At 46.5% G+C, this 20,245-nt stretch overlaps 3 protein-coding genes across 10 annotated transcripts in view; 1 reads left to right on the plus strand and 2 right to left on the minus strand.

Moving 5' to 3' along the window:
• Positions 1–109: 109 nt before the first annotated feature.
• LOC121594676 (potential E3 ubiquitin-protein ligase ariadne-2) lies at positions 110–10,818 on the minus strand. 2 transcript variants are annotated; one of them, XM_041918230.1, is made up of 5 exons: positions 9,646–10,818; positions 2,662–3,497; positions 2,196–2,579; positions 1,835–2,098; positions 110–1,733 (listed from the first exon to the last, which is right to left on the minus strand). In XM_041918230.1, exons 1-5 carry the CDS (start codon positions 9,716–9,718, stop codon positions 1,587–1,589), a joined length of 1,704 nt encoding a protein of 567 aa, XP_041774164.1. In that variant the 5' UTR covers positions 9,719–10,818; the 3' UTR covers positions 110–1,586. The 2 variants fall into 2 exon arrangements, with proteins under 2 accessions (XP_041774164.1, XP_041774166.1); XM_041918232.1 differs by having other exon boundaries at positions 2,211–2,579; positions 9,646–10,817.
• Positions 10,819–11,247: 429 nt separating this feature from the next.
• On the plus strand, positions 11,248–14,439 carry LOC121594674. Its single transcript, XM_041918222.1, has 3 exons — positions 11,248–12,126; positions 12,199–13,138; positions 13,212–14,439. Exons 1-3 carry the CDS (start codon positions 11,783–11,785, stop codon positions 13,908–13,910), a joined length of 1,983 nt encoding a protein of 660 aa, XP_041774156.1. The 5' UTR covers positions 11,248–11,782; the 3' UTR covers positions 13,911–14,439.
• A 106-nt stretch (positions 14,440–14,545) lies between these two features.
• LOC121594675 (formin-binding protein 1-like) overlaps positions 14,546–20,245 on the minus strand; it is a 68,425-nt gene continuing 62,725 nt past the window's right edge. Inside the window, exons 8-14 of one of the 7 annotated variants that reach the window (XM_041918229.1) lie at positions 19,838–19,846; positions 19,049–19,075; positions 18,300–18,646; positions 18,023–18,166; positions 17,461–17,612; positions 17,228–17,388; positions 14,546–17,149 (exon numbers count right to left, since the gene is read on the minus strand). In XM_041918229.1, coding sequence (XP_041774163.1) covers positions 17,228–17,388; positions 17,461–17,612; positions 18,023–18,166; positions 18,300–18,646; positions 19,049–19,075; positions 19,838–19,846 — 840 coding nt within the window. In that variant the 3' untranslated portion in view covers positions 14,546–17,149. The remainder of the gene's footprint in view (positions 17,150–17,227; positions 17,389–17,460; positions 17,613–18,022; positions 18,167–18,299; positions 18,647–19,048; positions 19,076–19,837; positions 19,847–20,245) is intronic. The other 6 variants (XM_041918228.1, XM_041918225.1, XM_041918224.1 and 3 more) reach the window with 6 other exon arrangements.

Here is a 20,245-nt window from a genome sequence, read left to right on the forward strand (position 1 = left end):
AAAGTCCATTTTTTTTTAAATGCAAACGTTAGTATAATCATTCCGATAGCAGAGATGTCATCATATTAACCATATTCAAACGATATTCTACATGCCCCGTGGACGGACGTGTTTTTTTCTGCACTTTGTTTTATGCTTTTCATACTTCACATTTCCATTGTTGCCATTGTGACGACACGGCATTGGCGACACATATTACCGTTGTTTGCGTTCTTCGCATTCGATTCGTTTTCCTCGATGTTGCCCGTTATCATTCCCAAACCATTGCGGCCACGGGGGTGACAGTCGTGTTGGGCCGTTTTTTTTCTTATTAGAAAATGTGTTCGTTTTTGCACGCGTAGCAGCAATTATCATATGCGCTATCAGTGGCTTTGCTTTACGTGTAATGTAATAATAATATAGTCATCTTCTATCTACAGGGGTAAGTTTAGGGTAGTGATTTCTCTCTGGGCAATAGAGCATAAACACACACACACACACACACACACACACACTCTGGCAGAGGTATGTGTGAGGTCATTTACTAAGATTTGTTTGCTGCTGCTGGGGTTGGCGTTGTAGCTAAGTTTAGTCTCCGCTCTAACGATTCCTTCCCGTATACTCTATATCAACTAGCTCATTGCATACTACTAATCATCGTGTGTCACAGCGGAAGAGGAGGACTACGAGAGATAATCGAGGAAAGAATCAGTTTAGTTAGTCGCAGCCTGTGCTTTGCTGTTTGGTGGAGTATTTTTTGTTTTATAGCATCGATGTGTTTGTGTGTGTGTGTTGTACGATATTATTCAACAAGGCGCAGATTTTAAAAGCCTGGCAAACAGTATCCTACAAAAAAAGAGTAACAGAAACACACGCACACATAATTGTTGTCTTTTCGTATTTCGTGCGTGTGCCCCTCTTGAGAGAAGAGAGATCTCGACCGTCCCCGGGGACAATACACGATTGCTGCCACGGATTGCTTCACGTATTGCTAATATTTCGCTTACTTCCGCTTCTCTAAGCTGATGTTTCCTTCCTGCGAACGATTTGTCGTGTGTGTGTATGTTTCTGTTCTTCCCTCATTCTCTATAACGCTGTACCCTAACGACGCTTAGCCGATGTAGTATAGTACTAAATACTAATTAGTTACGCTTTTCTACAGTCACTCCTACACACACACACACACTCATATTGAAGAACTCATGTGTGTGTGTCTCTCTCTATCTAATAGTAGCTTCTTTATGCGGGCGCCATCTGTCTTTACGGGCGCTTGTGTTCAATTCCCTCCTCCTTCTCACACGTTACAACCAACCCCCACCCAAAAAGGAACTCGCTCGTAGAGGCAGGGGGGGAGGTGGTTTCGTTTGTTACGCATCCCTTACACGCTAAATGTACACATCGCTACAGTAATCGAGCAGTATTAATATTATAGCAGTTTTTTTTCTGTTTATATTAATCCGTAGCTTGTTGAGTTACTTAAAAAAATAGCATAATTGTAATTACTTTTACCCGCCGCGTCGCTGGGCACCCTCTCGTCGCTCGGTTCGGTGGTGGAAGAACTAAGAATTGCTGGGCGAAACGAGTGGGAAGGAGGATGAGTTCGCATTTTACGCCTCCGTGGGGAAGAAATCCTTCAGCAGCGTGGTGCGCCGCTTTTCCGCAATATCCATCTGGTTCTCCAGCTCGCCACGGTCGGTCGTTTCCGCCCGTTCTACCTTCCAGGAAAGGTTCTCAATTTCCGCCTCCAGTTGAGCCTAAAAGCAAGAGAGAGCATCGTTTTTTTGAATGATACTTTCTTCTGATTTTTATACCTGACTGATAAAAAAACGGCACCACACACGCGCGCGCGCATTACCTGCTGATACTCGAACAGCTCCTTGCGCGACTCCATGTAGTACGCGTACGGGTAGGTGTACTGCAGCGTGTACCGACACTTGGCGAGCAGCGTGGCCGCATCGAACAGATGCTGCCAGTCGATCCAGGTGCCGAGGCCCTTCATTACCTTCTCGTTGATGCGGGCCCGCATCCGGTCGAGCGTCTGCTGCTCGAGCTGCAGCGACTTGGAGTGGTTTTCCCACCGCTCGTAGTAGTGCAGGTACTTCTTGAGCGCTTCCCGGGCCTGCAAATACAACCGAAATAACCACAAGAGCAGCGGGACATTATTAGCATACGCAAGAATCGCTGTTAAAGGCGTAAGTAGTGTCCAAGGTGCATACATTCTCATTGCCTACCTGCGCGTGTACCGATTCGTGCGCAATGTTGGGGTTTTCCTTGTAGCGCGAACACTCGTAGTACTCGGACCCGTGCGCCTTCCAGTCGCCCAGGCACATCCAGCAGAAGTCGTGCTTGCAGTTAAAGCACTGCATATGATTGCAGCCCCCATTCTTCTCGATGCAGATGTGACACTTGGGGCAGTCCTTCGTGTGCGCGCTGATGTAGTTGGCCGTTTCGCTATCGTCCGCACACTTCGTCAACCATTTGCGGATGATCTGGCAGTCGGTTGGGGCGTGATAGTCGGTACCGCACCGGAAACAGAACGCCGTCTTGCACATGCGGCAGACGGCCTTCTTCGGGCTAATGTCCTGGCTGCGTATAATTGTCTAAAAAGCGGGAAGGGGGGAAAACATTGTTAATTCGTGAGCCGTGTGTCCAATCAAAAGCATCAGAAGCCATCCGCCCTACCTGGCAGTTGGGACCGGGACAGAAGCGCAGCTCCGGATGGGACTTGACGTAGTCGGCGAACGTAAACTGCTGGTACTTGTCGCGCAGCATCGGCCGGTTCAGCAGCGTCAGCACGAGATCCTCCGGCACGCGCACGTCACAGCGCTGCTCCATGCACTCGATCTGCGTCGAGATGCCCTGCCCGATCTGGATCTCGAAGTGCATCGCCCAGCAGTCGCGGCAGAAGGAGTGCTGGCAGGCAAGCGCATGGAACTTGTCGGTCGATTGCACCGTCACGCACACCGGACAGAGCTGCGTGCGGTAGCAGCAGGCCGTCGTGGCGGTGGTGGAGGAGATCGGATGTGCTTTACTACTGCTGCTGCTGCTGCTGCTGCTGCTGCTTGTGCCCGGAATGGCAGAGTTGACCGAGCAGCTGGGGACGGATGCAAGGAACGAGCAGGTGGCAGTGCTACTACTACTACTGCTACTACTGCTGGAAGAGCTAACTGCTGCCGTTGCCACAGCCGCCGCCGAGGACGTGGATGGGACGGGTGATGACTGTTGGGGTGCGGGCGGTGTTACCGCTGGTACTGACGGCGGGGCGGCCGCTTTGATGCGTGCGCTGACCAGCAGATTGGAGGCGTTGTTCCGGTACCGCTCGATCACTTCCGCCGTGTTCCAGCGCGTCTCGTGCAGCAGCACCTTGGCGAGCGAGGGCGTTATCTGTAGCTGCGTGCTGAGCTTCTCCACCGACTCGTTCAGCAGCTTCTCGACCTCCTCCACGTTCAGACACTCGTACACGAAGTACTCCGGATCGGTGCGCTTCGGGTCGATCTGCTCGATGTCACAATCTTCGCCTGGAGGTGGGAAGAAAAGGGAAAGGAATTAGATCACCGAAAGTAAAACGACATGATAGGATATGCGAATGGTGCGAGTGAGACCTTCTGAACAATGCAAATAAACATTTTTGATCGTATTTTTATGTACGGGTAGCATTTGGGGATTCGAAATAGTGCCGCCTAGCGAAGATGTTTCATATGCTGCAAACACAGAGTCAGATAAAAAAGACCAGATTCAACATTTTAAAGATTGACGACAGAAGTCCGGACGAGATATGAACTCAGAACGAGCGTGGTTAAAAACCGTGCTGTTAGTGATTAGACTATTCAATCAACATCCACCCTACGTGATTAGAATGAAACAGGTTCGGCCATTACTCTGCTGGTGTTGCTCTATCATGTGAATAACGATTAGAAACAGCATTTTACCTACTTCTTTCCATTTCTTCAATGCCACAACGAAACATATTGCTAAATTCCCTTTCCAAAAAACAGAAGTGAGCGACATTTTGGATAGCTCAGTTTGAATGTTAGAAGAAGAAAAAACCGATTATCTCTGCTCGTAATATGTCGTTGAAATGGAGCTCTCCTTGCCCCCGTGTGTCGCGCGTGTCAAGATGAGTTTCTAATCAACAACGAAGGATGATTGACCCATTCGAAAGAATATCGATTTCGCCCCGTAGCCGCGAATGCGAAATGCGCGTCCGGTTTATAAGTCTGAAGGTGGACAAGAAACTATGATTTCATAATCTAAAAATCGCACAAAAAAACCAGTTAGACGAGGGGAGTGGGAAGCAACGTCGTCCGTCGTCTACAGCGCCAAAAGAAACGTTTACCGGGGATTACCGGATCCTCTAAGCAAGCGGGTAGATGAAGGTTTGCCGCTTGCAGATATTGGAGCGGAATCTAGGGCAAAGACGATTATTTGCAGTAAGGCTGCTGCAGTATTATGATTGATGAATGATTTGTGTTGACCTTACGCGGCCTCCGAGTAGTAGTAGTGGGAGCTTCGGAAGACCCAATTTGCGGAAAAATGTAAACCATTTAATCGGACTCAACCCCAAATACGCGATGGCGTGGGGCAAACGATCGTGTTTACCTGATAAGCAGGGCGGCAATGGAGAAGAAACAGATGAAGAAAGGAACGTTTGTTACATGTTGTGCACTGTTTGCGTAATTTGCGTATTGCGCAAGAGAGCTTTGATGATTTTGACCTTTCTGGCGGAGGGGGTAGGTAATCGGGTTTTGTCCTCTTCTCTATCCTATTGGATTCTAATGTTCGCGCTAGTAGTAAGAGCGTGGCGTTATTTATTTTTATAGACAAAAGTGCTGGACGAAGAAAGTACCGGGCAGCACCCAACCCTTTTTTGTGGCCTTGGAACACACAAGTAGAGAATGTCATCCTTTCAATGGGTGGTGGAGTAGTAGTAGTGTGGTATCCCTGAGAGAAAAAAGGCAAAAGGCTTAGAAATTGATTGCCATTTGCTACCAAAGCTTCCTCTGCCCGATTGGCGCACACACTCTGCGCGTTTGTGTGTATGTGCTGGTAATGTGTCGCGTAATGTGCCACACGTAACCGTCCCGCGCTATATTTATATCGTAGTAGTGTAGCGCACTGGTCAAAGTCAGAAGCTTTGCTTAGGAGGCTTTGGAAAGATGCGGGACGGGGAAAAGCATCATAAATTATGTGACACATGTGTTGTTGTGTGTGTGTGTGTACGTGTACCCCACACCACCACCTCCCGCTTTGACAACTTTGAGACCTGAACACACAACCGCAGCAGTGTCGCAGTAGGCGGCCCCGCAGTACTTTCGACTGCCGAAGGAAGGTACGCTGTGCTGCTGCAGTTTGCCCATTTGTGGTGAGAACGGCTGTGTACAGCACCAGCACACACCAACCGTCTACATGAAGGGGAGTGTGTGAATTTGTGTGGCTTCCGAAACTTCTTGACGCGTTATGGTGGTGGCCGGTTCCGATGCGGTAAGCACACGGTAGTGACCTCCACAACCCAACCCAAAGCTGAAATGGATAAAGCGATGATGAGCGTTGCAAGCAAAGTAGTGCTCTTTTTCATGCTTTTTGGTCATTTTAGTTCGATCACTGGATACTTTCTTGGTGGTACATAGCTGGACGAAATTTAAAACTAAGCTTTTTCCATCTCACCTCCTTTAAAACAGTCCACTCGCGCGCGTCCCCTTGACCTTTGCTGCGACATCCCGAGGCCGGCCAATGAGTGGACCGGTTTGCAGGGGCCGCGTGATGGGGGTGAGAAAATTTGCAAAAATCGGTATTTATGCGTCTCCATCTTCAAACTTTGTGCGATGGAATGATTGAGCTTGGGTATAAAAATTTCCACCGTAACCAAACCATTTTCAGTGGAAATTGGTGTTTCATGAAAACCCGTTGGAAATAGGGTTGAAGTACGTGGGAGTACCAGAGATTTTCTGCACCACAAACATAAACCAATCGTTAGCTAGAAACGTCACCGAAACACCCCACCAAAGGATATTATGGTCCAAAGGTCATGCTGAATTCGGTTATCGCGTTACTGTTATCGAAGACTTATTTATTTATGAAAAGAAACAGATGGGGGGAGGTGGGTTCTTGCTTTCGAGAAGGACAGGGAGAGCATCAACATTTTCCATCGAATTGTCGACGCGAGTTAATGAGAAATGTTTTGCAGATAGAAACTTGGCACAAAAAGGTGTTGGTGGTACCCAATTCTTTGCGAAGCCATAAATAGTATTCGGGTGTAATTGCATTTGTATACGTTTCTTGACACCGCGTGGAAAATTTCGGTCCCAAACGGTCTACCTATTCGAGATAATTCGAGGTGAACATCGAAATCAACTGTTTAGCGTGGAGTTCATGTTTCATTTTTTGTTAATAATACAGAAATATAGCTAGAAACAGAGCTTTTGGATGCTTCAATATAAGGCTCTTGTCTTCTATGTGTTATTTTCACCCTCATTTAATATGGATTAATCTAACGGAGAATTTGTTCTTTTTATCTACGATATATTCAGCTCAGCTTGGTGTCTTACCTTACCAGGCATGTATCTAATCCAAACAAAAGAAAATCACCAACAACAACGACAACGGTACAGTGAATACATTCAGCTCTTTCTCTCGATGGGCAAAAAAGCATAAGACCTTGACAGAAGTGCGTGTGCATCTTCAGTATGCCTGCAATCTCCTTGCTTCTTGGTCCAGGGGTTTGTCTCGCTTCAATCAACGAAAGCAAGCCGCAAAGAGAGACAAACTGTTGTCGTCGCTCTTTTATGGGTCCAAAAGCCGCGGATCGCCAAAAAACAACCAAGCCCCCCCCATTTGGGGACAAGAAGAAGGGTTGTTTCGCGCGTTCACCTTGACAAGGTCTAGGTTTTTTCGGCGAGCCCACTACTAATGACCCCCTACCCCAAACCAAGTATTCCCTCCAAAAGAGTGGCGTCCACTCCACTGGCGACGTCACGCACGCAGCAGCAGCACACCGTGCGCGAAAAGAGTTTGGACCCGGCATTTGCGTGTCAGCAGTCTGTCTCTCTTTTGGAAGCATCTTTCCCTTTCACTTTCCGCTCCGCTACAATGTGTGGTCGATCATCGTCTCGTCTCTGAGCATAGCGCAAAAAGAGTAATCGCAGCAGGCTTGTTGTCGTCGCACGTTGGTGTAGCAGCATCAGCCCGTCGTCGTCGTCTGGTGACCTCCCGCAGTTCAATGATTTCACGACCAACAGCATGCAAGGCGACCGACCGACCGCATGGTTGTGTGGTACGTGCGCGAGGACAAATACCCCACGACGACGATTCCGTACCATTCGCGCCCACCACACTACTGTTTGAGACTGTTGTGTAGGGCATTGGGCCCCGTCTCTCTCGCTCGGGTTTGATCTTGATGATGCGTTTTCGTGTTAAAAAAAAGAGCGTGTGTGCAAGAAGCGTTCTTATCGTAGTAGAGGCAGAAAGGGGGCAGAAGCAAAAAAGAACCACCAACACTTGATATACTACGGTGTTTACGATGTGTTGCCGGTCATAACGTATGATCATACACACACAACCAGCAGCGAACAACAGGGAAAATGCCACTCTTACATGCCAAGCCGATGAAATGCGTTTTGTGTTGAAAATGATTTTTTTTTTTAACAATTATAAGATACATACAGGGTTTTTCAGGGATTCTCATAGTTGTGGGACACGTCCTAGACTCTTTCCTATTGGAAGTGAACTTCATATGATGGAAATTGGCATCCTATGGCATCCTTTTAGGACAGGCGCCTTAGAAATTCTTATTAGATTTGTCCAACAGGGGTGCTTTAGAGCCCAATTCCTATTACATTAAGTTCATGAGACACAAAAAAGAATCATTGTCAAGTGTCCCACAGCTATGAGAACTCCTGGAAAACCCTGTAAAATTTTGTTCTACAAGGAGGGGAAAAAATCACAGCAACATACGCAAAGAAGGTTCTAATGTTAAATGTAAACGCTTCCACGTGCTGCTGCTGGTTCGCCCAATGGAGAAGGAGGTTCAATGTTAGCAATGTTCACGGTCAACAACCACACTGTGTGGTACACCGGTGAGCGTGACATTGCTGCCTTCAACCAGATTAGTTTTAGTTGCCGCTGGCAGTAAATGATGTACATTTTGCGTTATAGTGTTTACGAGCGATCGATAATTAGAATTAAAGCACATACGGCAGCGATTGATTTTGCTTTTCCTTGAGGGCAATAATTATACAACTCGTGCCCTCGTTTTACACGCCTTGCGCCTTGCATCAAGGAAGTAAGTCGCCGTAAAAGAGACGCTTTTCTATACTTTCCAGGTTGCTTGAGCTGTGGAACGAGTGCGTTTTTGTCGTTCTTATCTTTAAAACCCCATCATAAAGGTTGCTTTTAACGATTTAATTTAGCATTAGGAGCCAAAAAGAACCCCCTTAATGTGGGAACACAACCCGAAACACCCCCTTTCCCATTGTTCGGTGGGCAAATTTGCTTGCGTCGCTCTTCATACAGCGAAACGTGGCATTTTTACCCCCTTTCCGTTTCTGCACGCTCTTATTTCCAAAACGACCTTCAAAATCATGTAAATTAAGAATTTATTACAGCCCGCTATTAATAGCAGTGTGGTGCGACTCGACGAAACTTTGGTTCGAAACAGTCACCACCAAGGAGTGCTCCCCGGGCACGTGTAGCGCGCGCGACACACGCGATTTTTCATTCTCATACCAAGCGCGCATCGTCATCATCATCACCGCCATTAAACATTTAAAATTCACCGGCGGCTGGGCCGAAATATGCCATGTACTACTAACTCTGTGCCATTGACCTCCCCGAGGGCCATCCAGCGTGTCAGAGTAGCCTGTGCCGCTGACGGTACGGAACCAACCGCTGCTGCTGCGGGGCTACTCCCATTAACATAGAAGGCCTCGCTGTTTGGAACAGTTCGCTGCGCATTCAATGATTCTCTGCTGCGCAATGTACATCACACAACCAACACCTGCTGATGATTATGATGATGATGATGAAGCACGGCAGAAAAAGGCTTTCGGTTTGGTGGGTGAGATAACAACGCCGCGGTACGCGCATCACCCAAACGTTTCCTAGTGCGCATCAAACCAGGAACGAACGCGCCAGCACGCAGCAAACAGAGGGGAAGTGTGCACCTAGACGGCAACTAGCAACCGTAACGATCGCGCACCATCAACCCGTGTGGTGGCGTGGTTGTTACTATATTGGAGCCATATATAAGACGATATAACAGCAAAAGCGAGGAAGAAGTGAAACCATCGCGCACCGCGAGAAGCGCAAGAAGGGCATTACTGTACCTCGTGCTGCTGCCCGGCAATAGATGCTTCTTTTGATGGGGCTAAAAAGACGTTCATTACTATATGCGATCTAGATCCGGCATGGTGCTGGTGTGGAACGGTACCACAGCAAATGGGGGAAGAACACTCCTCCTTCATGGAGCGACGAAGAGCATCATCGTTCGCTCGTTCGTTAGCCTTTTTTTTTTTTTTTTTTTTTGGTCGACATTCGTACGGCAAAAGCCCAGTCAACCGGAACCGGAAGCAAAAAGGCACCAACCTCCGCGGGTGGAATCGTAGAGGCTTTGGAGTGGGGGGAGGGAGGAAATCTCTTAGAATGGATATTACTTTGCCAGCGTGCACGTACCTGAGTTGTAGTAATCCTCAAACTCGTAATCATTGTCAGACGAATATTCCATGTCCGATTCCTGGTCCGCCATCGCTGGGGCCTTGTTTTGGTGCGTTTTTGCTCGCTTTTAGGGGATGATTGTAGTAGGCTGGACGCGGTGCTGGGATACACACGCTTTTCTATGCACAGGCAGGTGGTTCTTTCTTTCTCGCTGCTGCTGCTGCTGCTACCACTGGGCCAGTGTAACTGCAGCAAGTCATGAAAAATCACCTTCACTTTCGTGGGTGCGAAATTTTCCCAGGGTTACCCCACGACGCCCCTGGCACACACACACACACGTACACCAACACTGCACGATTGCTTGCACACACCACGCGCAATTGTTGCTAATTTTTGCACACGCTCGCTACTACGGCTGGCCGTAATTTGTGGTAAATGGAAGGCAACGATTTGAGCGATTTTCACAGGTGCCACCACCGGATAAGCTGACCTCACCACATAACGTTCCCAAAGCACCCGACCACCACCACCACCAGCACGGTTTTTTGGTGCAATTTTTCGTGATCAACACACACGCACGCACGCACACCTTTCAGTCACAGAACCACTTTGCGGATTCGGACGCGCAATAGGAGAAACACTCGCTCACGATCGGCAGCGTTTGGTTTTCTTTTTTGTTTCTTGTTTCGAGGTTGGCAGAAGGAAAGCGTCAAACTAGTTTAGCGGATTGCTTTTCGCTTGCCGTAGCATAACACAGGAAGCATAAACATCCCTGATACACCACGGCACACACAGCAGCGGATGACAAAGCGAACGGAGACGCAAGGCAGCAAAGAAGAGCCAAACCACACCAAACGAATGAAATGGACGGGGGGGATGATGTCGATGAGACAGACTCCGATCAGAAGCAAATCGTTTTCTGCTTTTTCCCCCTTCTGAATGTCGCTCACTGGCACTGGGGGGGTCGTAGTGTAAAACCACTGCAACCGTGTTGACCGTGCTGGAGCGTTCTACCACTCTCGATAGCTGGAGCAATCGCTGGGAAAAGCGGAGCTTTATGGCTACGGCTAAGGAAAAAAGGGTAGGAATTTTCCGCGGACAGCGAGACGAGACGTTTCGACTTCTTGCACTGCAACAACACACCAAACAAACACACGCATACGCTTTGCAGTGTGATTATGGGCAGGTGGCACGGAGCGAACGGTTGGCTCACTGTGTGCAACTGTCAGCCATTTGACATGTTGGCGTTGGCAGTGACGGAATGAAGAATTGTTTTGGGAGCGGAGTTTTGGTTGAAATTTTCTTTATTTTTCGAGAAATCATATAAATAATGGAATAGTTCAATTTTTATTTTATTGAAATCTTTAAATACGGATGACATTTTGTGTAGAATTGATTTGATACAATATAAATTATGAACTAACCTTTCGCAATTGACATCGTCTCGATGTGACAGCAGAACTTATGACTCCAATCCGGATTGTTGGTACCGATTGTTCCGGATAACACAAAAGAAATATTATTTTACGGCATTTATTTCACTACTTGCGCTGCTCATAGAATAATTTTAAACGTAACTGAATACAAAATCTTTATGTAGTTACTAGTAGGAGATAACTAATCCTAAAATTATTGTTGCAATTACGAAGTGGTGCTGGTCCATCACCATGTATGAAATCCGCTTGACAGCAGTTGCTATAAAGCACAGTTTACACTACGACACTGTGAAATACACGCTCGCAACCGTTACATTTCCAAACAAAACACTATTTAATTGCTTTTGTTGAAGGTTTTCGCTGATTTTGTTTAAAATTAGTTAGGAAAACCTATCCAAAATGCTTTAATCCCGAAGGCACGTGAGAAGTAGATGGTCTAGTTTCAGCAAGCAAAAACTGTTGATGATTATTTCATAATCACCACGTGGTACATTGACCGTTAATTCGCTGGAGGTACACAATACAAACATGCACTATTAATAAAAGAACAATTGTAGTTTATTGTTTCCCACTGACCGAGTATTTCAAGTTCATTCCTCCAAAAAGAACACAGTTTAGCATATTTAGTAGGCGTAGTTATGGTATGACACTAGTCGTTCGTTGCCACGAGCGGAATCCAACGGTCAAAAAGCAACATATCCCATTTCCCCGCACCAACAATGAGTAAAGGAACAAACTTTCGGCGTGCTGCTATCAGTAGCGTTTACGCCATTTCGCTTACCCCGGAGAAGAAAAGGTTGCTGATGCAGTCGATGTACGCCGAGGCTCACCAGAGTGCGGGACCGTTGTGTGAGGAGCAGGTAAGGGAGCTTTGCATCCGGCTCAATCAGTGCTACGAGGTGCGTTACGAATCAATTGCCTGTGCAATGGAAATCATACTAAAGCTGCTAGGAGACCGTGTAGCTACAGGAGAGGTGCTAGGATCGTACCGTAAGCTTTTGTCCTACGTTTCAAGCGTGCTGGACAGGGAGAACTGTGCCAAACTGGCAAACTACATGAGCAGGTATGTGTGGGGCTGTATCCGGGCGGCTAAGTTAGCCACAGCAATTAATCGTTTTACTCTTTCTTTCGGTAGAATTTCTTCCATGGTGCTAGAAATCGGCGCCAATGGCGGCAGTTCATTCCCAGTCCAGGTGATGAAGTGTATCTTGGTGCTAATGTACCGCTGCCCGATCGTAAGCATTCCGGACCGTAAAACCATTCTGCAAGCGGTACGCTCCCTGCTGGAATGGTGTAAAACCAACCCGACCCTCTACGGTCAGTGTGGCATCAGTTCGCTCGTGCGTACTGCCATCGGCTCCACGAAAGCGCTGCAGGATGATGTTACCATAGCAACCGAGCTGACCGTTCTGGCCCACCATCTGCTGGACGTTTTCCTCAGCCCACAGTCCACCGCCGTACATCCTGTGGAGGTTCTGTTGCGGCTGGCGTACGAGCAAATATTCGTCCGCCTGGTGACGGAACGGTGCGATGTGCGGTGCTTTGAGCTGCTCCTGTTTGTGCTGTACAATTTACTCAAGCGCGATATCTACCTGCACCTGAAGCTCGGCATTGTGCGCACGCTGGCCGACGCCGCCGGGGGTGGTACGCGCCGGCTCGTACGCTTGCTGTGCGCAGCCGAACACTTGCGCAATGAGGTGTTGCTTCGGAAGACCAAAACCGTCCTTACGTTGGTGCTAGCGCACAGCCTGTTTCGCTACGAGCCGGTAAAACGGGCGCGTCATTTTAAAGCATTCCTGGCGCTGATCGAAACAATGATTAACGCCATCGATTTGGACATGCTGGCGAAGGCTAGATTTCTCTGTCTGAGCATTCCGCGCGCGCGACTCAGCATCGAAAGCATTTGCTTCGTGTTTGCGGTACGCCATCTCGATATACTCGAGGGTGGGGCGGGCAGCGGCTGCAATGTGGAGCTGGATTACGTCTACAATCTGATCGCATCGGTCAACATCATCTACTACAAGCGGTGGAAGTTTCCCAGCTTTCTGGTGAAGCACGTCATCGATGGTCTTTCGGTATGATGATGACGTTTACTGTTCCCACTAACCATTAACTAACGAATTTTTCATCCTCCTTTTACTTTCGCAGCGCTTTTCCAACACCCGCACGTTTGAAAGGAACGTTACCGAGCCGCACAAAAAACTGCACGCCATCTTGGCCGGTGCGGCCGCGCACGTGTACGACGGCAAGCGAGCGCAAGCGATTTTCGGCCGCCTGCCAGCGACGCTACACCGCATACAGTGGCTGCAGCTGCAGCCGGATGACTTTGGCGCTCAGCTCATCTTTCACCAGCAGCTGGCCATCCTGCAGGAACGTTCCGTGCTGACCAGCGACGAAACGCGAACCAGCCTACTGGTGGCCATGTTCGACACGCAAACACTGGTGCGCGTACTTTCGATGAAGAAAGTCACCCCAACGGCTCGATTAAACGCTTCCGTGCTGCTTTCGAAACGAAAGCTTACCGGCCAGCACCTGCACGTGGCACTGAGACGCATTGGTTCGTCGTGTACTGGGGCGCAAGGTGTGCCCGACTGTTGGACGCACTGGGTACGGGCAGTGTACGGTACCGTGCCCGTGCTCGATAGTGCGACGCGACGTCAGCTTTGGTCCCGACTTGCCACGGTCGAGGCAGCGGTGTGTACTAGCGAGCAGCGATTGCTTCTCGTCGATATGCGTGCCAGCCTGCTGGTTGCTATGATACCCGAAACGAACCGCGCACTGGCAGAAGATGGCCAAGCATCGCGTCTAGAAGGCGGCGTTGCTGCACCGTCCGCGCTCGGTCGGTAATCATGCGTGCCGGGATCTTGGTGTACGCAAATGATAACAAACAGAGATAATAATGAGCAGAGAGAACGATCGCGCACATATGAGTATAGTTTTTGCTTGTTTATTTATACTGCCTTGTTTTGTTTTTGCTGTATTGTGTCTGTTTGTGGGGAGTTTTTTTACGTTTAAATAATGAAATGAGAGACCGATGTCGGGACGCTGCTCGTTACATGCGTTCGTTATTCTCCACAAACACACGCAATTTAATTATCATTAGCAGCAAGGATTGCTGCGAATGATCGCGCATAGAACGACATCAAGGTGCAAAGAGAGAGCGATCTCACACGAGATCGCTTTACGCGTGCGTTTAATCTTTTTCTCGCTTTCAAGGAAAAAGGTCAGGATTATAACCGCATGGTTTTGTCTTCTCTTTCGTTCTGCATTATGTTTCTGTGTAAATGGTGTTAAATTTTGTCCGTTAATTTACAAAACTTAAATCTAAACGCCTGCCAATTCATTATTCCTTCTATTTTATCTAGCAATTCACGTCATTTTGTTTCCGTCGTCCCCGCTCTCTCGTCTATCTTTTTCCGCATTATTCTCCTTTTCACCCCTCTTTTGTATTCCAATCAGTTCTGTTTTTTTTTCTCTTCACATTTTTAACATCGTTTTGTTAATGCCACTTTTTGTATATTTGTTAAGAGACTTTTTCAGGCATGGTAACTCTAGCGCTGTAGATAGAATAATTTTGTGTTTCTGGTGCTCAACAGATCCATTCACCGGAACAAGCGTTAAGGGCCACTTCTGTCGTTTGTTTTGTGTAATTTTGTTTGTTTGTTACAACACCCGTCGAAGGTGTGGTGAGAGGAGCCAAAACTGTGAGCATATTTAGGATGAGTTACCTTTTTTTTAATAAGATTTCTAGACTGCGTTCAGTCAGTATGAGCCGTTCGTAAATATCTTTCTTTTTAATGTATAAATATAGAGTGTTGCTGTTTTTATATGCTTTCAAAACGTAGCGATTTCATTACAGAGTTGAATATGAAGATGTGAACGGTAGCTACGCCGCTTTCATGCGATCTGATGTAGTACATGGAATTCAGTTCTTTCTACGACTTTTTTGTTGTTGTTTAGCAATACGCGTCTGAGTATAAGGTGTTTTGTTCTGTTGTTATTTTGAATATCAGGAAATAGTAGTGAATCACAACTAGCTGACCCTAAAGCTTTCTGCTCTTAACACAATTGTGTATTTTACAAACATGCTACAGCAAATTACGTTAAATTTCGGCATGCTTTGGGTAGGTTGAGTGTATTACAGCTTTTTTCATTATCATTTTAGTGGACAAAATAGAGGAATTATTTCCCGGTTTGACTGGTATACTAAACTACCAACACTATTTATCGGCATTTAACGTGAACGTGATTATGTAGCGCCTTAGAGCTACCGCTGAAGATTGAAATTGTATTGAATGATTTTGCATGTTAGAGAGTTCGTGGATTTATATCTTTTCCCCCCCTATTTCACTAACCGAAAAAACTAGACGAGATTGGGACGACCAGAAACCAGAGGGCGGTACGTGTATATGTTTTTGATTTGTTTCGCATTGCTTACATGCGCCGTAACTCTAGCTCTAGCCTAGTACCTACTGCTGGTGTTCCGAAGAAAAACAATCGCTCACCACCGCGAAAAGCAACGCAATTGTAAAGATTATATGTGGACGCGAATGTGTGACGAAGAAAGTACGGAAGGAGTAGGAGGACACTACTACATTACACAGCAATAATACACTTAAACACCACCCAGCAGCTATTATACCCCACTGCTGCTGCTTGCACTTTCTGCCCTTTCTGTGTTTCACTTGAGCGAAAAGCGAAAGATTATTGATATTTTTTTACGCCTTTCGTTCACTTTTACACTCCAATTTAAATTCTTAAATCTAAACTAGCTTGTTTTTTTTCTTATCTCATCGTAGTGCTGTTGATGCTTCCAAACAATGCAATAATGATTGATGACGATGATGATGTTTTGAATAGGATGATATTTTGTGTTGATATCAGCTTTAAACTCCTCGTTGTGCATAGTCTCATACGCGCGCGCAGGAGTAATTATACAGAAGCTCTATTTGAAAAAAATCCTTTCGCGTCAATAAAAAAACTAGCGACAAAAATGATGGGTAAGAAAGGGAGCAACAGAAAAACTAAAACTTTTTTTTAAATCATAAAATGTCCACTACTAATCATGTTGAATGGATATTTTACGATATTCCCCCCCTTTACTAGAGCCGTGCGCTGCACACACTGCATTAAACGTGTTATAATTGTATTATAGTTTATCTTTTCCTCGAAATTGAACAGAGTTCATGGCAATAGATTACGCACGATAGTATATGTTTTCGTATCTCCGTCCGTAGTTATGGTAGTTATATGTTTCGTATTTGTTTATTATGCTTTCTGATCACTCACCCCGGTGACTGAACTTTTCTTTTTTTTTTCACTTTGATTCGAGAGTTTCATTCGTGTTTTCCTTTTTCTTTGTTTGCTCCTGAAGCGCATTGCTTTAAAGTGTGATTTATTTCGATGCAACGGTCAATTGCTATTTTCATATTAAAAAGAAGAAAACAACACAAAAAGAAAAGAGTCTAACTAACGGTTGAAAAAGCGCAAGCCGTATCTCGCACACCTCGTACCTATTGAAAGCAAACATCATTGTTCGGTAGCCAGATTTTTGATACCGCGCAAATGAAAAGCATTGTATTTGCATCGCAATCGCATTATGATATTTGCTTTTTAAAAAGAAAGTAGCATAAATTTCCTAAACGACCACCCACCCAAGAGCGGAGAAACACATAAGGCTGATGATATACGAATGCTTTTCCCTCTCCTGCTGCGCTGTCTCTCTGTCCGCATACCAGTGCGGCCTTTGAACGATTGTTTAGCGTAGTAGAGCAAGCAACTGTGGCATATATTATATCCTCTGTTCTTACTGCCCCGTTTCGCCTAGGCTTTGTGGTCCAAATGATGTTCCTTTTCTTGCAAAGCACTGTGCTTTTGTTTTTTTTTGTTTAATAAATTGCCACTACTATTTGTCGACTAAAGCATACATTTATGTATGTGCTGCAGGGCCGGGGTTTCTCCACCGTTTTACATTAACTATTTACATTTTGGGATTACGGGTGCAATTCCGCTCCTTCACTGACATCATATCAGCATCATCACACCCTAGAGCGGGGGATAGATTTAACTTGATTCGGTGATCAACACTACAAACAAAGAAAGAATGATTGTTAGAGAAATTGTACTTGAATTGTGCGGTTTGGTTCGATTTTGTTCCCACACACCTACGCATACAGCGTACACTCAATGTAGCTGGTCGGTACGAATCCTTCCTCCCAGCCCTTCGAACTAAACCGCCGCACCCGGGTCCAGCCGTCGCCCTGGTCCACCTCTATCACTTGCAATTCTTCCCCTTCCGACATTGGAATGCTGCCTTCACTCGTTGCTGCAATAAAAGAGAGAGAGAGAAACTTATGTTAGTGATCAACATTTTTAGGTTTTTGGGAAAATGCATTACCGTCAAATGGATAGAGCGCCCGACACGTGCCCAGGGGCGTATCGGCTTCGTAGAATTCCTCGTTCATTGGCTGTTCGTTCGTGCTGCCCTGGCCCGATCCCGGCAGCGAGGTGTGCGATGTGCCCAGTCCACTTTCCGGACTCGCCGAGCTGCTGTGGGACGCGAAAGAAGAACGACCGGACACACATACACGGCAATATTAGTGACTTTGGTTCGCATGGAGTGTCTTGGCAGTATGCTTTACAAGGAGAAAGGGCTGTTGGAGGGATACTAGCGGGGGAATTCTAATATATACTAAAAGGACGGAGGTGTTAAACGAATCACAACTACTAAAGGTTGTTTGTATGCAGTACTATATACATCAATGTGTTATTTTTGTTCAATTGACGACTTTGTTGGATTGTCGAACGGAAATAATATACAATTTAATTGATTAATAACAACAAAAAAAGGCATACAGAGATACTTGTGAAGGTGAACTACACAAAAGCTACACAGCTACACGGCGGGGCGATAGAGGCAATTGGGAAGAGGGAATCAAGAAACAATTGTTGAGCTGTACCCGTTGTTGTTAATGTTAAGCCCATTTTGCGCTTGCTGTACACTACTTTCGGAAGCTGACCTGCTAAGGCTACCGGCATCGTCTGGATGGTCTTCGCCGTTATCTTCGTGACTGTTTTCGTGATTACTGCTACCGTTGGAATGTCTGAAAAGGGGGGGGTTGTTAAGCGAGAAGAAAACGATGTTAACATTATTGGACCACATTTTTCACATCATCTGCCACAACACTTCGGTGGGAGGCCACTGCATGAATTCGTAAATCAACACTAATGCTTCACCTGGACGACCGTTGTCCGTTCTGTATCACACGGTTCGACTGCGGGCTGTGCTGTATGAACGACTGGTTGTTGGCCTGCTCGAGCAGCTTCTGGTAGCGCAGCAGCTCGTGCCGTAGCCTGTCCAGCCGGTTGACCGATTCGTTCAGCTGCTCCTCGACCGTGCGCGGGTCGCCCAGCATCGAGTTCGCCTCGTACACGCCCTTCATCTTCATCAGCCCGTCGCTGGCCGCCTGCTCCTGGGCGACCTTCTGCTGCAGCTCCTGCACCTTGGCCGTGAGCTTTTTCCGCCGCTGCGTCGGTGGCAGGTCGCTGAAATCTTCCTTCAGGCCGTCCGTCGAAAGGTTGTTCTACAAAACGAAAGCGATCGGGAAGATGTTAATGGTTTCTTTTCTTTCTTTTGTGAAAAATCTAATCTGTTCTAGCAAAATGTACAGTTTGTAGACGACTGTTGGAGGTAGAATAAAGTGCTGTGTGATAGATTCAACGGCATGCAAAAGGACACGCAACATAATTAAACTAAAGGACACACAAACACAGTGAGAAAAAACGAGGAAAAATCACACATGGTACAGACAATATTGTATTATAATACAAAATATAAAAAAAGTAACAGCTAGCGTCACACTATAGCAACAAAACAAAAAACTTATATACATTTCAACACACATCAGCAAAAATCTAAGCAATACCAATTTGCACACACAGAGAGATAGTAGTTTCATCCAGCATAAGCGGACGATGTTGATTACCTTCACATTTATGCAGGCTTCGAGAATCTTCTAGGAGAAACAACGCACAACAAATTGCGTATTTGTGTTTGGGGTTTGGTTTTGTGTGAGTGTTTGTAAGTTAAGTGTGGTTTTATTTCGCCGGATGGAATTATAAAAACCGCGAACAGGAGGTGTTGTGTCATAAGCGCAAACCAAACACATCCAATAAAGCATCATATACAAACAACATCGAACAGGCCCGGCACACCAAAGAAGTAACCACCACCAACCAAGACCACCACCAAAAACGTATGTACAGATGCGAAAAGCCGAATAGTCCGAATGGGTTGCGAATTTTGATGAGCGAATGAAAAATTATAGAAAATTTAGATTAAATTTGTTTACAAGCATGTGTAATCATTTTGTTTGTCGTGCGAGTGGTTTGGGTGTGTAGTGTTTTCAGGAGTAGAAAGGCAGCATGAAATTAAAGAAACACACTATTTTATACTACACACATTCAAATGGGATTGAAAGAATATACACAGTGACACAGCTAAAGCATCGGTGTAACATTTATGCGAATCGGAACAGAAAGGGGTAGGAAATTAGGACTTAATCGTAGGTGATAAAGAATCAGGACATATAGAAACGGTAAGGGAACTGGAAACAGAAAGCCTAACTAATAAGGCACGATAAAAGCGGATTTTGGAATGAGTCACTGCGTCTGCGATAAAAACGATTCTTCACACACGCAAACGAATCCTGGCCGGACGGCAACAAGTGTGTGTGCGTGCGCGTTTGTATCTACACCCGTATAGATTACATCACGCGTCTCGACTGTAGCCTCATTGGAATCCCTTTCGAGTGCGAAGGGATAATACGGGCACGGCTAAAGCTAATTCTCATCCCACAGCGGCACGCAACAACGCTGGCAGCACCAGCAACAGGAAGGCAAAAAAAAAACACAACAGCAAAAGCAAAAGCGAAACGGTATAACTTTGCGTGCCGACCGACATTAAACACTTTACATGGCAGGTCACGTTGCAAAATATTGGCGGACAGAGCGCGGAAGGCATTTGCGCGGCGTGGAGTAGGTGCCCGCGCGCGTCTGCTTTGTGGCTGAATTTGCACGCAGCACGTGAATGAGGGGGGGGGGGGGAGAGTTATGTTGTCGTCGTCGTCCAGCCGACTCCGCCGCCGAACGTTTATCGATCGGAAGAAAATCGAAACCATGTC

Source organism: Anopheles merus, chromosome 2L (genome assembly GCF_017562075.2).
Source record: "Anopheles merus strain MAF chromosome 2L, AmerM5.1, whole genome shotgun sequence".
Lineage (NCBI taxonomy): Eukaryota > Metazoa > Arthropoda > Insecta > Diptera > Culicidae > Anopheles > Anopheles merus.